This window comes from Bison bison, unplaced genomic scaffold (genome assembly GCF_000754665.1).
Source record: "Bison bison bison isolate TAMUID 2011002044 unplaced genomic scaffold, Bison_UMD1.0 scf7180017864374, whole genome shotgun sequence".
NCBI classification, from domain to species: Eukaryota; Metazoa; Chordata; class Mammalia; order Artiodactyla; family Bovidae; genus Bison; species Bison bison.
Window position 1 is genome coordinate 3,334,103 of NW_011494946.1, and position 17,716 is coordinate 3,351,818.

Consider the following 17,716-nt stretch of genomic DNA (forward strand, 5'->3'; position numbering starts at 1 on the left):
CAGTTCTAAAACCAGCTTGAACATCTGGAAGTTCATGGTTCACATATTGCTGAAGCCTGGCTTGGAGAATTTTGAGCATTACTTTACTAGCGTGTGAGATGAGTGCAATTGTGTGGTAGTTTGAGCATTCTTTGGCATTGCCTTTCTTTGGGACTGGAATGAAAACTGACCTTTTCCAGTCCTGTGGCCACTGCTGAGTTTTCCAAATTTGCTGGCATATTGAGTGCAGCACTTTCGCAGCATCATCTTTTAGGATTTGAAATAGCTCAACTGGAATTCCATCAGCTCCACTAGCTTTGTTCGTATACTTGGAATTTAAAAAAATCAGAATGGCCCAGTTTCTCCCAACCTTCTGGAGTCCTTCTCCCTCTCCCTATTGTCTGTGTCTCCCCTTTTTATTGGATCATGTTTATATAGTAATTTTCTCTGGGGGAAGAGGTACAGATGTTAATAGAGATGGAATGTGAAGAGAGGTTAGGCTTATGTGTGCTTCCTGTCCCAGCCATTAGATGGATAGTGGGCACGGGTCCAGTGACCACACCTGTTGGGTAAACTGACTAGAAGACCCCCACCCCAGACTAACAGGGAGTGGGAGCAAAAACCAGAACCTCACCTAGTGATTCTCACACTGTGATCTGCCATCAGCCGCATCAGCAGCTCCAGGGAACTAGCTGGTTCAGAATGCAAATGATCAGGCCCCATCTAAGTCTCAGAATCAGAATCTGAGACTTTTAGCATGGGTTCTAGCAGTGTGTTTTACTCAGCCCTCCAGGCACGTCTGATGCATGCTAAAGCTTGAGACCATTACTCTAATGAGAAGAGCCATCCGACAGTTTACGCCTCTTCTCTCCTCCTAGCACAGTGTTTCACAGGAACACATTGCGGGTCTAGGAGCGCTGACAGCTGGCAGCAAAATGAATAGGAGGCCCAGAATGGTCACCTCGTCTGTGGCTCCCAAAGCTTAGAATACACAGAGATCTCCTGAAGTCTTGTCAAAACGAAGAGTGTGATTCAGCAGCACTGTGTTGGGCGCCTATGAGTCTTCATCCTTTCCGGAAAGCTCCCCAGTGATGTGTCTGGTCCTGGGATCACACTTTTGAGGGCAGAGTCCTAGCAGACGACAGGCCACAGCTGTGGTGCATCCAAGGTGCAGGCCGGCAGGGGGCCAGAGTTTAGGAACTGAAGGGGGAGAGCGTCGCAGCAAGCTTAGACGGCCTTGAGCGATTCCTTCACAGGTGTGATCACTCACTACTAGTGTGTGTTCCCAGGGATCCCTCCAGAGATGAGAGCAGCACAGGGGAATGTCTGATGAGGAGCTGGGAAACCTGTGAGCAATCACTGATGCAAACTCAAGATCGGGAAGATCCCTGGTTAATAAGAGTGGGCCTGGGAAAGGGCGAGTCATGTTAATTTTGGTTTGTTTTTATTTTTGCTTTTGGCTGCACGGGGTCTTCCTTGCAGCATTGGGCTTTCTCTGGCTGTGCGCGTGGGGTTCACTGGTGAAGCCCAGCCTCTGAAGTGCTCAGCATTACAGCGCTCCGGCTCCCTGGCTGGGGCACCCAGGCTCAGTTGCCCCGCAGCTTCTAGGGTCTCAGATCCCCACCCAGGGATCAAACCTGCGTCCCCTGCTTCGAAAGGTGGATTCTTAACCACTGGGCCACCAAAGCAGTGCCAATTCGTATTATTTTAATAAACATTAATTGACTCCTGTACTCTGTCATACTCTGTCCAACACCAGATAACCCCATGGAGCTTGTGATCTGCTGGACAAGACCACAAGGGAAGAAAAAGAGAAGGGAAACCAAACCAAACTGGCGTAACTAACCCTTTAGTTGTGATTTTTTATTGGTGCCTTTATCTGTGGTCAGTGTGACTGTGGAGCCTGATAGATATGGAATCTGCAAACATCAGGCCTGAGTCTTGCACTTGTCCTAACCTCTGAGGGGCCAGGCAGGGTTGGTGCCCCTTGTCGGGTGGGGGTGGGGGAAAAGGAAGAGAGGGTCCAAGAAAACCACCCTCCAGAAGGTGTCCACAGCTCCCTGGCAGCGGCAGGCCGTCGCATGGAACCGTCACCAGTGCTGCCTCTGAGGAAGGGCTCAGTGTGACTCTCTCCATGACGTGTGAGCGGCCTGCAGGTGTGCGGTCCAGCTTCCTTCCTGAGTCCCAGTGATCCTGACATTTCCTAGCTTAGGGTTATACCTCACGTCAGTCCCTCCAACCATATACTGTATGTGAGTGCGTAAGCAGAGGGAATCGGAAACGTGCTCAGTGAGGCTGATTCGATCGCTGTGTGAAACAGTATATGGCAGTTTCAAAAAAATTAAGTCACATAAGTTTTGTTTTTTAATGAGTTTCATATTAGGAAGGACAGGAGCAATTATCTTCAGGAAGCCTCGGTATGCTCTTTTAGAACACTGACTCGCTCATAACTCCCTTTCCTGGAGATAGTGACAGAACAAAGCCTGTTGATAGACTTACTAGAAGTAAAATTTGTTTGCAGTATAAATAACACTAGTTCTCACAGAGCCTAAATTGAATTACTCCAGCGCGACCACCAGCCGTCTGTCAGCTCTTCATGCTGTAGTCTATAGGTCAGCGTGGCCTGCTAGTCATTCTCGATGCCCAGTGGCTCCCCTGTAGTGAAGCCCGAATGACTGACCGGGCAGGGGGGCATCTCCAGGTCTTGACCTCGGGTCCGCTCGGGTCAGAGTGGGGACCCAGCTGCAGCCCGGGCACAGCGCGCAGTAGTGAGAACTCAGTCGCACCTCAGAACTAAAGCCATGTTGGCCTGTGACCGTCTTTCGGTAGATTCACCTGAGCTTGCTGGTAAATCGTACATCCTAGAGGCCCGCAGTCCTTGAAACACCACGCTTGTAACCCACATGGCAGGTCTGCCTCTAAAAGAGGGACGTGAGCGTGGCTGTAGACACACGGTGGCCGTTCTGTGCCCCACGCTTTCAGAGCATCTTGTCCCCTTGGAAAACCGTGGATGCACAAGGCTCTGCTTTCCATTCAGGCTATTTTTGCTAAGGGTGTAATGCAGTTGTTCTGACAAAACAGCTTCAAACCCTTGCCAGAGAGAATAAATTACAGTAGAAGTGGTGATAATTATTAGGAACTTATTTTTGGAAACAGAAACCTTCCTTAATAAAGGGCTGTGTGCTGCCCTCTGAAAGGAACAGGGAATTTTCCCCAAAGTCAGAAATACACTTTGAACAGTTCACATACTTATTCTGTGGGGATTAAGTTAGGTTTAACATGTTTTCCCAGAAAGCCAAATTCAAGCTGGTTCAACCATGTATTACAAGGAGCACTTAGAAAGTAGATTTGAGTTCTTTAAAGATAATAATTAATTTGAAGTTACAGTTTCTTGTGTTTTTGCAGTAGGGTTTGATGGACATGAAGTATTCAGATGTTTCTGTAATGTATGCAGATCCCAAATATTTTTAAGAAGACCAAATTGATATATTTGACTAGGTTAAAAAAAAATAGCAAAGAGGCTAAGCATCTTCTAATAATTTATTCTGCAGAGCTGTTAGAATAAATGGGAAACGAGAAAAATTATTTGTTTTGTCTTCCATCTTTTGTACCTTTGCTCTCCAAAGAAGTTAGATAAGAATGCCTTGTGACCCTAATTATAATAACTTCAGTATTTTATTCTGATTTTAAGACTGCTTTCACAGAGTTGACATAAAGGAAAACTCTAGGTAAATTAATTCAAAGGTACTGAGTGCAGAGGAGCCCAATAGAAGAAGAGCCTAAGTTCAGCCAAGGAGGTGACAGGCGCAAAGATCAGGCCTTTTGGTTTACTTTTGTTTTTCTCTGATGCAAGCACCAAATTTGGATTCTGTGTTCCTTCTCCACTAGTCATTTAAAAATTGTTACCTTTGAAAAGCCCAGGTGAACAAAAGCAAAAGACAAGATTAATATCATTAAGCAAAAATCTAACTGTGCTTTTGTGTTCTTAGATGCTTATCCAGTGCTATCATTTCATGATCACAGGTTACTTAAGATGCCCTATTAATAATGTTTGTTACATTAAATTGAATATACATTTTCCATTTTACTTGTTCTTCTGAGGTGGCTGTACCCGTATCTCGGAATAAAAAAAAAATTGAAGATTTAGTATACTGATTGCTTTCTGCATACATAACCCACCACAGCCATGTTGGAGCAAGGCTGTTTTTCCAAACCTCAATCAAACTGGTCATTTTCATAAGCTGATCAGTAAAAAGTGTATTCTTCTTGGTGTTTCCATGGGTCATTCACTCAGCAATAACACCATCAGGAGTTACTGATCCCAAGGGAATAGCGGCTTAATTACACAGAAATTTAAAAATGAGAGTAGTGTTGCATGAGTACAGACATAGAGACTGTCCTGTCTTCGGGTGGTTTATTATTAAATTTAATACATCAGATGGTCTTTTTGGTTTGTGTAGATTTTAATTACTAAGTAAGTCTGGTAAAATATGAATTATTGTATTAACACAAGTGATAAAACATACATGGTTACGAGCATTGCAATCTGTAGGTGTAATGTACATAACTCAAGATTAATAGGATCAAGCAATTAAACTGAAGTTAAAACAAAGTTTAATGCTACCCTTAAGTGTAACTTAAACTCTCGCTAAATATTTTTAACTGCAATAAAAGCATGTTAATTTTAGGAGTGACTTCTTTACAAGACCTCATTTCTTAGAGTACGTTTTCCTTTCTAAGACTACAAAAGCACACTGAAATACTTTCTACTGGTAACTCACTCCATAAAGATTTTTTTTTCTTGGTTTTTAAGCTCAATGAAGAAAGCCCAAAGTAGTGCAGGAAGTTTTGTGTGGTGAATATATGTATGAACTAAATCTAGTTGGGATAAAAGTGATTAAATTATTGATAATATCATTGTTGCTCCCAAAGCATTCCATTAGTCATACTAGGACTTCTTAAATATTTTGAGAATTTGGCCTTAATTTTCCTAGAAGTGCATATTAAATAGAGGAAACTATATTTTGCTTTAATTTAATATCCTTACATGTACAACCACTAAGAGTTTATATATTGTGCTTAGTTGCTCAGTCGTGTCCAGCTCTTTGTGATCCCATGGACTGTATGTAGCCTGCCAGATTCCTGTGTCCATGGAATTTTTCAGGCGAGAATACTAGAGCGGGTTGCCGTTTCCTACTCCAGGAAATCTTCCCACCCAGGGATCAAAGCTGTGTCTCCTGCATTGGCAGGCAGATTCTTTACCATTGCATCACCAGGGAAGTGGCTTGGTCAAAATGTTCCCTTGGATTTTTCATAACATTGTACAGAAAAAGTGAACAAATTTTTTGGCCAACCTGATAAAAGAAACATGCTAGGCATATACTAATTAATTCTTTCCTTCTGTGTTTCCGGGTTTCCCCCACTTCCTGAATTATTTTTATGCTGCCACTAACAAGATCGGTGCCTATATTTCCAGTTTAGCTACACCTTTGCTTCTAGGTAGCGTGACAGGTGGCATTACAGTGAGTTTAACAAAGATCTTGGTGAACATGTAAATCACTAAGCAAAATGTTCTCTTACAAAGAGCTCTCTAGCTCTCTCTGCGTTTGTCTGTCTCTCTCATACACACACATACACCGAATATGGTCCTTGCCCTGGAATTATTCACCAGTGTACTTGGCAAGGTGAAACTTAAAAAATAAAGCAATGTAAAACATTTATAAAGTGGCACATCACAGATTCCACATTAAATATAGAAGCACTGAAGACTTGTGTGCTGTGGTTTTGAAGGTGTGTTATTCACTGTTGCCTGCTGGGTGTCTGAGCCCCCTGCCCGACCACACTGCGGTGGCAGCTGCCCACGTGTGTCGCAGCAGAGTGGGTTCCAAAGCGAGGCTAGTGCAACCCAGAATGGCAGGCACATGACAAGACAGGAGGTTTGGGCAGTAACTGAACATTTTGTCATAAAAATAGTAAGACTATATATTATTTCTGAGAAGTAGGCTCCTTTGTCTTCTCTGCATTATCCGTGATGAAACCAAAGATGTGATTGTCCCTGAGAAAATGAGAGGAATTTGAAGTTTAAGGAACAGGGGGAAACATGGCATTGCATTTTTGTGCCGTGTATTAACCTTTGTTAGTTCTTTTTTTTTTTTTTTTGACAAATGATGTTTTTTGTAATATGATACATCACCTTTTTTTCAAAAGGCATTTTACTTTCAGTAGGAGATAACAGGAAAAACACACAGAAAAAAAGGTCCCTCCACATTAGGCCTCACAGAAGCAGTGTCTCTGGGGAAATTGCAGCAGGAGTTACCATGGGCTTATTCAAATAAGGGAAACATGGAAGTCAGTTCCAGGCAGGAAGGGGGTAGGTTCAGGGCCTAGGATTACGTTGTTGGTGAGTTTCATGCTGGCATCTGGATTTGAAACCAGGAGGAATCACTTCAATGTCAGAATATGTAATTTTCAAAGTGCCAAAATTTACCTATCCATCAAACCAAGATAATTCTCGTTTATTTATTTACTTCTATTTCCAATTGTATTGAGATATAATTGACAAATACAGTTGTAGGTATGTAGCATACATCATTGTGATTTGATGTAGGTGCATGTTGTGAAACGGAATTAACACAGCCATCACCTCACATGTTTATCTTTATTATTACCATTATTGGTGAGAGCCTTTAAGTTCGTTCTCTCAGCAAATCTCAATTGTACAACCCCCTGTCACCAGCTGTGGCCGCCGTGTTCCGCGTGAGGTCCTCATCGGTCTGTTTCACTGGTGGGCTTTTCTTCAGTTGTGTCAGTGGGTAACTGAACGACGGGCTCTAAATGATTTTAATCACGGAATTTCGCTGCTACAGTTATCAGTTTAAAGGTCCCTTTAAACAGGCCCACCATATGGTTTAATCTAGGCGTTTTTTGCTTTGCCCATTCTTTGCCCATTGGTTCCACCAACACTCTTTGCAAAAGCAATTGTTTTTAATTAAGAGCAACCTGTGTAATTTAGGGATATTTTGGTACTTCTTAAAATAGTAAATATTAGCATTTGTAATTTAAAAGAATTAGAAGTGTGTGTAGAAATACTGTTTTATTCTAAGCCACATAAACATAGGCATACTAGACAGAATACACGTACACGTTTTGTGTTAGCAACCTTTCATATTAACAGTGGGGTGAGAACCAAAAGGTAGGTAAAAACTGTAAGCAATTCTGTACCATTTTTTAAATGCTGATGTCACTAAGGCATTAAATTTCCTTCCTGAAAAATTGAGTAACATAATTTAAGATGTAGTTGAAAATATAATTTAATTTTTCTGTTGATTAATTTGGTAATATGAATAAAGGAATTCAAGTATTTGATCATATGGTTCTTAATAAACTGTGATACGTATGTGTTATTATACACTATTTTGTCACAGCTTTTTGATTCCTCCTTAAATGTAATACTCCCTGAAAAAAGTAGTATCTGATTTTTTTTTTTTTTTTTTGGCCTCACTTTAACCTCACAGATGGTTATATTTGGTTTTGAATTTTGCAAAGAGGTAATATCTCTGAACTAATTTTTAAAGAATGTCCCCTATTCTATGCTATTTCTTGGTGCTAGAAATTTAGAATTTTTGAGTCTTTGTTGTGTGATAGAATCACATAGATTTCTAGCTTAAGCACCTAGAGAAAGGCTTGAGTAAAGGAATTATAGCCTTGCATATAAAATTAGAAGTAAATGGATAAAAATATATCAAGTGAATTGTTTTAATTTTCTTAAAAGAATTAGATATCAATGGCCTAGCATTTGCTCAAAGCCTGAAGTGTGGCTATTTATGGTATGCAGTTACAGACAGACCTTGTTTGACGCCCTTGTTAGCTTCTCGTGTCTGCTCTGAAGCATCCGTGTCCATTCTCCTGGCCGTAGAAGTGACTGTGTTTTGAAATGATACCCCTAGAAAGATAACCTCCTTGATAAGTTATTCTGAAGTTAAGAATCAAGTATCATTATATGTTTCATTTGAGATAACTGTCTACGCTTGACAAAAAACATCTGTCTTTTTTTTCACATTTATTTTAAAATGAATATTTTTACGTAGGAGTGACATGTCAGAATGCAGTTTTCCGTTTGACTATAGTAATTTGTCATATGACCACTTGAAAAAGTCTAGTTAACAAAAGTCATTACTGATACAAAATTTTGGAACATTATTATTTAATTCATAACCTTACAAATGAGGTAACTATCAGACTACATTCATTATTCTCCTTGCCTTTTTGAGATTTATGATTTCTAATGCATACGAAAGATTTCTACCCTTTTCAAATATTGTACTTGTGTTGTATACCTATAGGAATAAAGTTTAATGAGTGTGGCCTCATTATAAAATTACAAAATGCATTTGAAAGCCTAACACTTGGACTTTACTGTTTTATAATTTTATATATAATATTTGCTTGGTGTGATCAGTTAAAAATTATGATTTTTTCATAGCTACAGGAGAAGATGATTCCTCTTTATATTGCTCTCAACAGTACTGCCCCCTGAATTCGGCTTTTGTTTCCCACAGACGGTGGGTGCGGCTGCTGTTCGGCCGAGAGTTCCCGCTGCAGGACCTCCTGGTGGTCTGGGACGCCCTGTTCGCCGACGGCCTCACCCTGACTTTGGTTGACTACGTCTTCGTGGCCATGTTGCTCTACATCCGAGATGCTTGTAAGTGCTAATGGCCGTGCCAGCGCGCAGTTCGGCGGTCCTGAGTTTGTAAAGTGTGTCTCTTAAATGTACTTTATCTTTTATTTTGAATTACCATGCCTACATTTTTATCATAGGCAGTATATTGGAAGTTTCAGAGGAACATACTAAGTATATTTTTATGAGTTAACATGTATGTATCAGATGTGGGTAATTTTATCCTGAGAGAATAGGAATATTCTTCAGAACCGTTTTTCTAAAGACTTTTCCTCCTGCTTTGATCTCGTCATCACACACATTTGTGAAGCATACATAGAAAAAGCCAGTGTTTCAGATATGTTTAGAGCGCCACCTTCTGACAGGTAGAGAGTATTCAAGAATATTTATCAGAAGATGAGAGCTGTTTTTATAGTATCAACAACTTGCCAATAAAAAATAAATATTGCATTTAAAGATACTCTAACTTCTTAGTTAAATTTTGACCAGATGTATTTCTCAGGGGAGTGCCCAGTGGCAGATGTATTCCTGTCTCATAGGATCTACCTTCGGGTGCTTGCCTAGCTGGAAAACCTGGGCCTGCCCCTTTGGAACAGTCCAATAATCCTCAGCTTGAAGAGAAAACAGAGCATGTTTTAAATTTCAGAATACTTCAAATTGTTTTCCTTTTCAAAAGGAAGAGTTCACAAAACCAGATTGGTAAGCCAAAATGTAATTAGGAATGTTTGCACAGAGCGATGATGAAGTAGGAAATAAAGAACTACTGTAAGAGTGGGGCTTTGTCAGAAGAACATAAACTGTTTGAAGCCATTCATAACCTTGACTGGTAAATTACTGTGTGGTTCTCTATTTATTCATTAGATTTCGGTTGTGCCAGATGCTGTTGTTATCCCTCTGGTAAAACTAATAATATTCTTTAAATTCTAGGTTATACTTTTAAAATTCCTCCCAAATTACTTGAATGAGTAAATGACAGGAGCACCACATTTTATCCAAAACTTGTAATTTTATTCTGTGCCTTGAAGGTCAAATAGTTTGGGTTTTGACATACAAAGTAGAAAATTCTTTCTTTCTGAGTAAGAACGTGGAAATCATAAGAGGAAATAATCTGGGAAGTAGAGGAGAATGTTTAGATAGATTTTAGGATATTTAATGCTATCTCCCGCTGAAAAATAGTATGGTTTTTATAAAGTGTAAGTAATGAAAAACAAGGACACCAGCCCTGGGTGCTCACTGGAAGGGCTGATGCTGAAGCTGAAGCTCCAGTACTTGCCCACCTGATGCAAAGAACCGACTCATTGGAAAAGACCGTGATGCTGGGAAAGATTGAGGGCAGGAGGAGAAGGGGACGACAGAGGATGAGATGGCTGGATGGCATCACCGACTCTCTGGACGTGAGTTTGAGTGAACTCCGCGAGGTGGTGATGGACAGGGAGGCCTGGCGTGCTGTAGTCCATGGGGTCACAAAGAGTCGGACACGAACGACTGAACGGGTGACTGAACAGACTACATGAAAAACAAAAGGAATGAGAAGCCTCCTTTATTTAAAAAATTACTTCTGGATAATATTTTCACAGAATTTTTCAAGCCAGACAACTATTAGAATCTATTCTGATTTTCTGTAGTCTTAACTAAATACTTACTCTTTCCTTAACTCTTGTACATCACAACCATAATTTTAATCACTGTGTTTCCTATCCTAAGATCTGCTTTTAAAAATTAATTTCAGAAAACTTGGCGATTTGGGACAGCTGAAACCCTTGTCTTTTTAAGACCTTATAGAACACATAGACACAAGTGAAAAAAGTAGGGGTAATGAAGTTGCTTATTTAAATATAAAGTCCTAGTCATTTTAATTTGCTTGTTTAAATCCATAACAATGGGTGAGATCTCCTAAAAATAGGATGACTACTTGGAAGTATTTACGGGGCACTGCCCCTGTCCTCAGGAAGTTCACCAACTGGGAGGAAACACTAACTGGTAGGCCCAGTGACAGCAGGGACTAGTGGGACAAAGTCCAGGAGAACGTGGTTAGTTGAAGACTGAGGTTTCTGGTCCTGCGGTGGAGGCATGAAGGCAGCAGGAGAGGTCAGGAGAGGCGCCAGGCTCCCCTCTGGGCAGACCGTGTGACCGGGGAAAATGCTGTAGGTGAGTGAGATGAGGGGTCTGCAGCGTGAACGGAGAAGCTCGGGAGAGGCGGCTTCATGGGGGGTTGTGCGTGTGTGTGTTTTCACAAGCTGCCTGGTTTCCTGAGAGTGCAAAGGGAGAGTGACGCGCAGGTTGTGAGAGTGAGGAAGGCAAGAACAGGATCCTGAAGAGAATCCTGGCCCTGGCGGTGACAGGAAGCCACTGAAAGGGGCGGAGCAGCGGTGCGGGCGGTCTCAGGCTCCTCTGGCTGCAGTGTGGAGCAGACTAGAGGCAGACGGGACTGGAGTGAGGAAATCCGATGAAAGGTTATGAGCAGGGTCCGGGGGGAACCAAACGGGTGAGGGAGAACAGGAAGTGCACAGTGAGCCCCAGCTGGGAGAGACGAGCGCCCGGGTTGTCTGTCTGACCTGGAAAGGAAAGATGAGGATTAGCAGGTTTTCAGAACGGATATGACTGTGTTTCGGCTATGCTGAATTTGAGAGATCTGTAAGAAATCGGGGCTTCCTAGGTGGTGCTAGTGGTAAAGAACCTGCCTACAGATGCAGGAGACATAAAAGGCATGGGTTCAATCCCTGGGTCAGGAAGATCCTCTGGAGAAGGCAATGGCAACCCACTCCAGTATTCTTGCCTGGGAAATTATGGGCAGAGGAGCCTGGCGGGCTACAGTCCATGGAGTTGCAAAGAGTTGGACATGACTGAAGCAACTTAGCATGCATGCACTTTGGAAATCAATATCTGAGGATTGGAAAATAAAATTCACTGTCCGTATCAAGGCTACAGATTTATTTTTGCAAATGATGTTTGTTATAATGACAACAAGTAGATGTGATCTCCCAGGAGAATAGAGGAACCATATATTCACAGTCTGTATGGACCAGTCTTGGTTCTATACACTCACTATTGAAGAGTAATAATTATTAACACTGCCTTCTTTCACTCTCAGAGGTACCCCATACAGATCATAGGAATTACATGGTCAGTTTACCTAAGGTGGGTGCTCACAGAAGGAGGAAAATGGGTAAAGGTGTTTCATACCAGTATTTTTAAGAGGCAATGGCACCCGCTCCAGTGCTCTTGCCTGGAAAACCCCATGGATGGAGGAGCCTAGTGGGCTGCCGTCTATGGGGTCGCACAGAGTCGGACACGACTGAAGTGACTTAGCAGTAGCAGCAGCAGGAAAGGAAGAGCTTGTGTTGTAACATCTCAAAACTGTTCTGTAGAGTAAGGTACGTACCGGGTCAGGAGTGCTGGGGCAGAGTCAGGTAAGGCCGGGCAAGTCCACCTGTGGACGGAGGAACAGTCATTGGAGACCTTTGCCAAAGTGAGTTCCATGGACTGGGGGAGCAAAAGCTGGCTCATGGTAGGTTGGTGAGTAACTGGACAGCTCAGAACTGCAGTAGCCTCTTCTACATTCCTTTTATCTCATGTACACATTAAGTTTTCAACTAAAATTAGCTAAATGAAAAAGAGTGTGCAGATAGCACGAGCAGAGTCGTCTTTAAAAAAGTCCACAGGGAAGGGAAGAGGATAGTCGCAGTTAGAGGTCAGTGGAGGGCAAGGAAGGTTTGATGGCTGCCCATAGAGGGAGACGGTCCCAGCTCCCAGAGGTGTGGAGAGCTGGCAGAGAGGGTGCTTCTCAAGCCAGTCTGAGCTTCTCCTTCAGAGATCAGCGCTGGTATTTCAGTCCTGTTCCGTGAAGATTTATGTTGTTGAAAGTTTCATTGTTTATCACTGGTTCTGGAAACCGACTCCTCCACTCCCCAGTGAGCAACGGGGTTTTGTCTGTCTTGGTGGGCCTCCGTATCCCAGCATGTAGAACTGGACCCAGTGCATAGTAATCCTCCTGACACATATTTTTTGGGGGAAATAATTGAAGAAACAAGGGCCTAGAGGCAGTGGCATGATATCAGGAGTCCTGTCCAAGGAGGTACCAGTTTCTAGGAGACAGTGGCTGGCAGGGTCACTCAGTGCCTGATAAAGGATGAAACCCGCTGTCTGTGTGAGCAGGGTGGGGCAGGGCTGGGACCGGGAGGTGTGGGGGGCGGCTGCCCAGGAACTAGCACAAGCCCCCTGAGCTGTCAGGGAGCCTGTAGGGCACCCTGGGCAGTGGCACCCGCAATGCTTGAGGGGCAGGGTGCGCAGAGGCGAACAGCGATCCAGGCCTCATGCCAGGTGCGCACCCAACTGCAGGGAGGCAAGGGGGCGCCGAGTGCGCTGTCAGGGAGCAGGTTAGGAGGGAGAGAGGGAGGCAGGCCGGGAAGGACCACCAGGACCTCGGAGCCTCAGAGCACGACCGGGAGTGTAAAACCGTCAGAGCCAAACCCACCAGAGGGTGGCCATCAGAGCCTCAGAGGATTTCAGGGGGCGTACGGAGATAAAGCACCAGAGGGGGTAGGCAGACAGGAGGGCATGGAGCAGGTCGGGTGTGACCACGGTCAGTCTGTGAAGGGCACACGGAGGAGATGCTGGGATTGGGAGGATTGGGAGGGAGCTGCGATTCTGGTTTGGGCCTCCAGGGACACTTTGTAGAGAACCATGGTAAGAAGCAGTGTAGAAGCAGCACGGTGCACCTGGCAAGGAGCTGTCAGATCAGTGCAGAAGAGCATTGCTCGTTTATTCAACGCCTCAGCCAGCCAACCAGGATTTATTGAGTGCCTGCTGTTTGCCGGCCGTGTGGTATATCCGTGACAGTGAGGAAGGGGCAAGCTGGAAGTGGAGACGTGGCGGGACCTCCGGAGATGCGGGTCTCTCATAGACTGGGGGAAGCAGTGGTTTGGAGCCCCGCACCCTGGCCGTCCTCCGGAGGTTGCGGGAGCAGCCGTGGCTGGGAGAGTGAGGCCCAAAGGGAGCGGCATCGTCCTTCAGAGAGAAGGACCGAGAAGAGCAGCCAGAGGGCGACATGGAGCCGGATGCGGCCAGCGCGGGCAGAGGGGGCGGTGCTGAGTCCCTGGAGGGTCCGAACCTGGGGAGGTGGAGTCAGGGCCACCAAGCATTCCAGATGGATCGCCAGCTCCGGGTTTCCTCCCCTCTGCGGGGTTCTGACTCGTGACGCCCCGCCCAGGGCACCAGCGTGCGGTTGCTCCTCTGCACCCAGCCATTCCCAAGCTCACTCACCAGAACCTTAGAAGGGAGCAGCAGCGTGCGAGGCTCTGGGCGTCTCACGTGTCTTTGGGAGCCGTAGGCGCTGTGTTTGTAGCTCGGTGTTGCTCTTGAAGAAACTAAAAGACCTTCAGTGACGGCGCTGCCTCGTCGAGGCCCGCGCCTCCTGGGTTCAGCGGGGCTGGGGAGTGCCTGTGACCACCTGATGCTGTGCAGAATATCGATTAGGCGTGTGCTTCTCTGAGTCAAGGGTGTCTGCCTCCTCATCTTCTCAAAGGAACGTGTCACACACACACACACACACACACACCAGTGAAGATGCACTGCGTCTAGTCCCAGCCCTGACTTTACAAGCTCAGGTATTGAGGCCTGACTGAATTACGGACTGAATTTTATCCCCGCAGAGATGTGCTAGCAGCCCTAACCCCTAGCACTCCAGAGGGTGACCTTGCTTGGAGATGGGTGGTTGCAGACAGGATCGGTTAAGATGCGCTCCCACTGGATCAGGCGGGACTCTTGACTCAGGAGGACTGGCGTCCTGGTAAGAAGGTGATGGTCTGGACACGGAGACGCACAGAGAGGAGGCAGTGTGAGCATTCCCGGCAGAATAACGCCTACGAAGGCAGGACAGAGATTGACGTGACGCTTGCCAAGGAGGGGCAAGGACTTCCGGCTGCTGCCAGAGGCTGTGAGAAAGGCCTTGCAGAGATTTTCCCCAGGAGCCCTCAGGAGGAGCGCACCCCACCAACACAGGAGGCCGCAAGAGGCAGGGAGGTTCCTCCCGGTGGATATGAGCGGGACAGGGCCCTGCCCGTCTTGATTTGGACTTCCAGACTCCGGCCCTGTTAGTGCGCTTCTGTCGTTCCATACCGTCCAGTACTTAGTTAAGCGGCCCTAGCAAGTTAATCCGGTGCCCTTGACAGTCAAGGGGTTGAAAACAGTCCCACTCGGTCTGCGGGCTTAGATCTCGGCATCCTTGCTTAGTGCTCTTTCTACTCATTTCACCATCAGCATCTCATATTTAATTTTTAACAAAAGTACTAAGTTTCTTTATTCACCTTGAACAAAGCTTTCATTCTCTTTGAAAGTTAGAGAAATATAATACAACCACTTAACAAATTCTAGATAAATCTTAGAACCAACATGTTCTTTATGAGGCCTCAGAGATGGAGCCCAGCCTCCGTGTTTAGGCAGGCTGGTCCTCACATCACCATTTCCTTGTCTCAGACCCTACCCTGATTTTATTAAGTAAAAGTAAAATTTCACATTGAGAAAAAAAGCAATGTGAATATCACCTGCAGAGAATTTAAAATTTAAGCTTTGAAATGATGTCAAATGGCTGTTCTTCAAACAAAATTTTTGCTTTACCAAAGATGCATAGTAGAATTATTATAAATAGATTGTTCCCAAATATTTTGATCGTTTTTACTTTCTTACATGCTACAAGAAGTGCCTTGTGGGTTGTTGGCTGAATTATGTGGATTAAGATTACATGCAGATGTAAAGGTGAGGAATAAGGAAATGTAATCATGAATCATTACTCCTATAATAGTTTAAAACAGCCCTGCTCTCATCACTGGAGAGGGAAATGGCAACCCACTCCAGTATTCTTACCTGGAGAACCCTGTGGACAGGGGAGCCTGCTGAGCTGCTGTCCGTCGGGTCACACAGAGTCAGACACGACTGAAGCGACTTAGCAGCAGCAGCTTTCATCACACTTTTTTTTTTTCAATTGGTCCCTTCCTTCTCCTGGCCTCACCTCCCTAGATCTTGCTTCTCCTTTCACACTTGGGACAAAGAAGCTTTTCCCTCCACCCTCCTGGATTATCTCGGCCCCCTCTGACCTACCTCCCACTTTTGCAGTCCTGTGAGATTTCAATCAGGGCCACTCAGTACACTTCCATTGTCCTTCTCTTCTTCCTGTGCGCACGCCTGTGCCACTTGGGAGAGATGGGATTCACGGCGTGGAGAAATCCCGGCTTCTCAACTCATCAGCTCCTCAGGACCAAGGCCGACGTTAAGGTTCTTGCCTGCCCCTGGAGGCATCTGCCGCTGCCTCTGCTCAGCCAGTGGCATCGGTGGCCTCCACGGGAGGGCGCTCTCGAGTCCGGGGTGGGGGCGTGGATCCTGGTGCCGCCATTGCTAGGAGGACAGGCGCCGGGAGCTCTTTTCAGCTTGGCTTTTTTAAAGGAAGCATTGTCTACTTTTAAATTCTAAAATTTTCTGAATCTTTTATTGATATAAATTTTATTTTATTTTTACTAGTGTCAAAGGAAAACGTTTTCTTTATAAAGTAACATACCTTTTATTTGTCCTGTAAATGGTATTAATAGCTAAAACACTATAATCAAATCCATTTAGCAGTAAACTTTGCTAACCAGAAAGTATCTCACAATGTTTATTGTCTCTCTTAATTAGCTCTCTGCCTGAACACTTTGTAAATGGAAAAGTCTCCTCTTGACGCTGGAGCCCACTCCCTGCCTCATTCTCAGCCAGCACTGTAATCCTTCTGTAGCTGTCTCCTCAGTCATTTCCTGGCCCAGCCTGGACTGACAATTATGTCCTCTTCGTGGTTTAAAATATTGCTTCTTTTTATTTCATTTTAGGTCTCCCCTTCCTCCTCAGCCGTTATCTGTCTATCTGCCAGTCTTTCCATCTGTCCTACCCTAGAATTTCTGTTTCTCTGTTTTCTCGTTAAAAGTATGTTCAACATTATACTGATGTCAAAATGCACTTTATTTCAACCACAAATTGAATATATTTTGTCTTTTCTGGAAAAGCTTGTAAAGCTTTTCAGTGGAAGCCTTTGGGAACTAGAAGTAAAGACTCCCCCAGATCACAATGTTGTACCTCGGAGTTTGTACCAAAGCACAAATTGGGATCTTATTTTTGAAGGGATGTTGAAGCAACTCCTGACAGTCAACTCTCTTCCTGTTCAAACAGTAAATATTGACCATCTCAGGTGTAGATATCAACGTACCCTTTGGATTATAAATGTATCGTTTGTATTACTTTGTGTTTTATAATAGTTTTTAAATCTTCTGTATTTCACTAACATAGGTTGATATACCAAAATAACATATTGTCTTTTTTTGTTTGTTTAGATTTTTTAATAAAACAGACTTTATTTTTTAGAGACTTTTTCAGCTCGCTGCAAAATTGAGTGGAAAATACAGAGAGCATCCCTTACACACTCACCTGCACACAGAGCCCACTGTGCTGCCCACACCCCTCGCCAGAGCAGGCCCGTTGTGCCACTGACTCATCACAAACGCCCGAAGGCTGGCATTACCCTCAGGCCGTTCTTGGCGCTGGACTTTGAGTGGGTGTGGCCACCACTGTAGCAGGACGCAGAGTACTTCCCTGCCCTAAAGGCCCTCCCTGCTCCACAGCTTCAGCCCCTTCTCCCTTCTACGCCAGGACCCCACTGGGGAGGCGGAGAGGCCAGGGGTGGAAGAGTACTGGACGCTCAGTCACTGGGGGCGAAGGGTCTCCGTGGTTTCCTCCCCTGCGACCATCAGGAGATCCTGGCAGAGGCATCTTCAGAGGACCACTGCCCTGTGCCTCAGCTGAGGAGACCTAACAGAAATGCGCGGAAGGCCATAACCAGAGCATTGGCACGAGACCCTGACTGCAGCAACTCTCGGGGAGTCCAGTTTACCGGCTCGGCAACAGGCGGCTGTGGGGAGGGCACTTTGCCCCATGAGGCCTGTCAGTGGAAGCCTTTGCTTTCAGGGTTCTTCAGAGAAAAAGAACCAGTAGAAGAGAGAGAGAGAGAGAGAGAGAGAGAAGAGAGAGAGAGAGAGAGATAAG

The 17,716-nt window shown here is 44.8% G+C and overlaps 1 protein-coding gene across 1 annotated transcript in view; it reads left to right on the forward strand.

Moving 5' to 3' along the window:
* TBC1D5 (TBC1 domain family, member 5) overlaps positions 1–17,716 on the forward strand; it is a 540,661-nt gene that overhangs the window by 366,650 nt on the left and 156,295 nt on the right. The window contains exon 15 of the mRNA XM_010856750.1: positions 8,538–8,680. Within this exon, the coding sequence (XP_010855052.1) occupies positions 8,538–8,680 (143 nt within the window). The remainder of the gene's footprint in view (positions 1–8,537; positions 8,681–17,716) is intronic.